This window comes from Manacus vitellinus, unplaced genomic scaffold (genome assembly GCF_001715985.3).
Source record: "Manacus vitellinus isolate BGI_N305 unplaced genomic scaffold, ASM171598v3 ctg7180002221726_pilon, whole genome shotgun sequence".
NCBI lineage: Eukaryota > Metazoa > Chordata > Aves > Passeriformes > Pipridae > Manacus > Manacus vitellinus.
In genome coordinates this window covers 1-1,709 of record NW_021937411.1, presented here as the reverse complement: position 1 = coordinate 1,709, position 1,709 = coordinate 1, and the positions used below count along the sequence as shown (strand labels likewise).

The following is a 1,709-nucleotide window of genomic DNA, read 5'->3' as shown; positions in this document are numbered from 1 at the left end:
CCCATGGCGGAGGGTGTGATGAGCTGCCGTGGGGGGTAAATGAGCTGCCGTGGGGCAGAGCCCGATGTGGGGCAGAGCCCCCCGTGGGGCAGCACCAGCACCGTGGGGCAGAGCACAGTGTGGGGCTGAGTGTGATGTGGGGCTGATCCGCTGTGGGGCAGAGCCCAGGGTGGGGCAGAGCCCAACATGAGGCCGAGCTCGCTGTGGGGCAGCAGCGCCGTGGGGCAGAGCCCCCCCGTGGGGCAGAGCCCAGGAGGACACCAAGCCCGATGTGGGGCCGAGCTCCCTGTGGGGCAGAGCCCGATGTGGGGCAGAACCCCCGTGGGGCAGTGGCCGATGTGGGGCAGCACCACCATGGGGCAGAGCACGATGTGGGGTGGAGCCTGATGTGGGGCAGCACCACCGTGGGGCAGAGGCCGATATGGACTGAGCCCAGTGTGGGGCAGAACCTGATGTGGGGCAGAGCCAGATGTGGGACAGAACCCCCGTGGGGCAGAGCCTGATGTGGGTCAGAGGCCGATATGGGGCAGAGGCCGATATGGGGTAGAGGCCGATGTGGGGCAGAGCCTGATGTGGGGCAGCACCACCGTGGGGCAGAGGCCGATGTGGGACGAAGCCCCCCGTGGGGCCGAGCCCGAGGTGGGGCCGAGCCCCCCAGGAGCCCGAGCCCCCCGTGGGGCGGAGCCCGAGGTGGGGCCGAGCCCCCGCAGAGGCCCGAGCCCCCCGTGGGGCGGGAATAGCCTGCGTGGGCAGGGCCCGCTTGTGGGCGGGCCCGCTGGGGCGGCCTACGCCGGCGCCACCTGGCTGGAGGAGACCGAGGACACCTGCGTGGCCTGGGACGAGCCCGACACGTCGTCGTCGTCCCCGAAGGGGCTCCGGCCGCAGAACACGAGCTTGAGCATGCACGAGCGGAACTGCGGGGGGCACGGCTCGGAACGGACCCCCGGGGCACCGGGCACGCAGGGGGACCCCCGGGACCACAGAGGGACCCCCCGGGACACCCGGGCACGCAGGGGGACACCCCGGGACCACAAAGACCCCCCGGAGACCCCGGGCACGCAGGGGACCACCCCGGGACCACCGGACACACAGAGGGACCCCTCAGGACACCCGGACACACACAGAGACCCCCGGGACCACAGAGACACCCCCCGGGACCCCCAGGACACCGGGCACACAAGGGGACACCCCGGGACCACCGGGCACACAGGGGGACACCCGGACCCACAGAGAGACCCCCCAGGACCACCGGACACACAGAAGGACCCCCCCGGGACACCTGGACACGCAGAGGGACCCCCCGGGACCCCCGGACCCACAGAGAGACCCCTGGACACACAGAGGGACCCCTCAGGACACCCGGACACACACAGAGACCCCCGGACCCGACACAACACAGCAGACCCCCGGAACACAGCAGGGACACCTGGACACACAGAGAGAGCCCCGGGGACCCCCGGACACACAGAGGGACCCCCAGACCCTCAGGGACACCCCCGGATCCACGGAGAGACCCCCGGGGAACCCCCTGACCTACACAGAGACCCCCAGACCCACAGAGAGACCCCCAGACCCACAGAGAGACCCCTGGACCCTGAGGGACACCCCCTGACCCACAGAGAGACCCCCAGAGAGACCCCCAGACCCACAGAGGTCACTGGGGGTTATTGGGGGTTACTGGGCTGTTCATGGGGGTTACTGGGGTGTTA

At 70.9% G+C, this 1,709-nt stretch overlaps 1 protein-coding gene across 1 annotated transcript; it reads left to right on the top strand.

The window, feature by feature from the left end:
* Positions 1-603: 603 nt before the first annotated feature.
* LOC112841524 (basic salivary proline-rich protein 3-like) lies at positions 604-1,653 on the top strand (the record flags this gene model as incomplete). Its single annotated transcript, XM_025896701.1, has 1 exon — positions 604-1,653. A coding segment is annotated over exon 1 (1,050 nt), but the record flags the coding sequence as incomplete, so codon positions are not given.
* Positions 1,654-1,709: the final 56 nt, after the last annotated feature.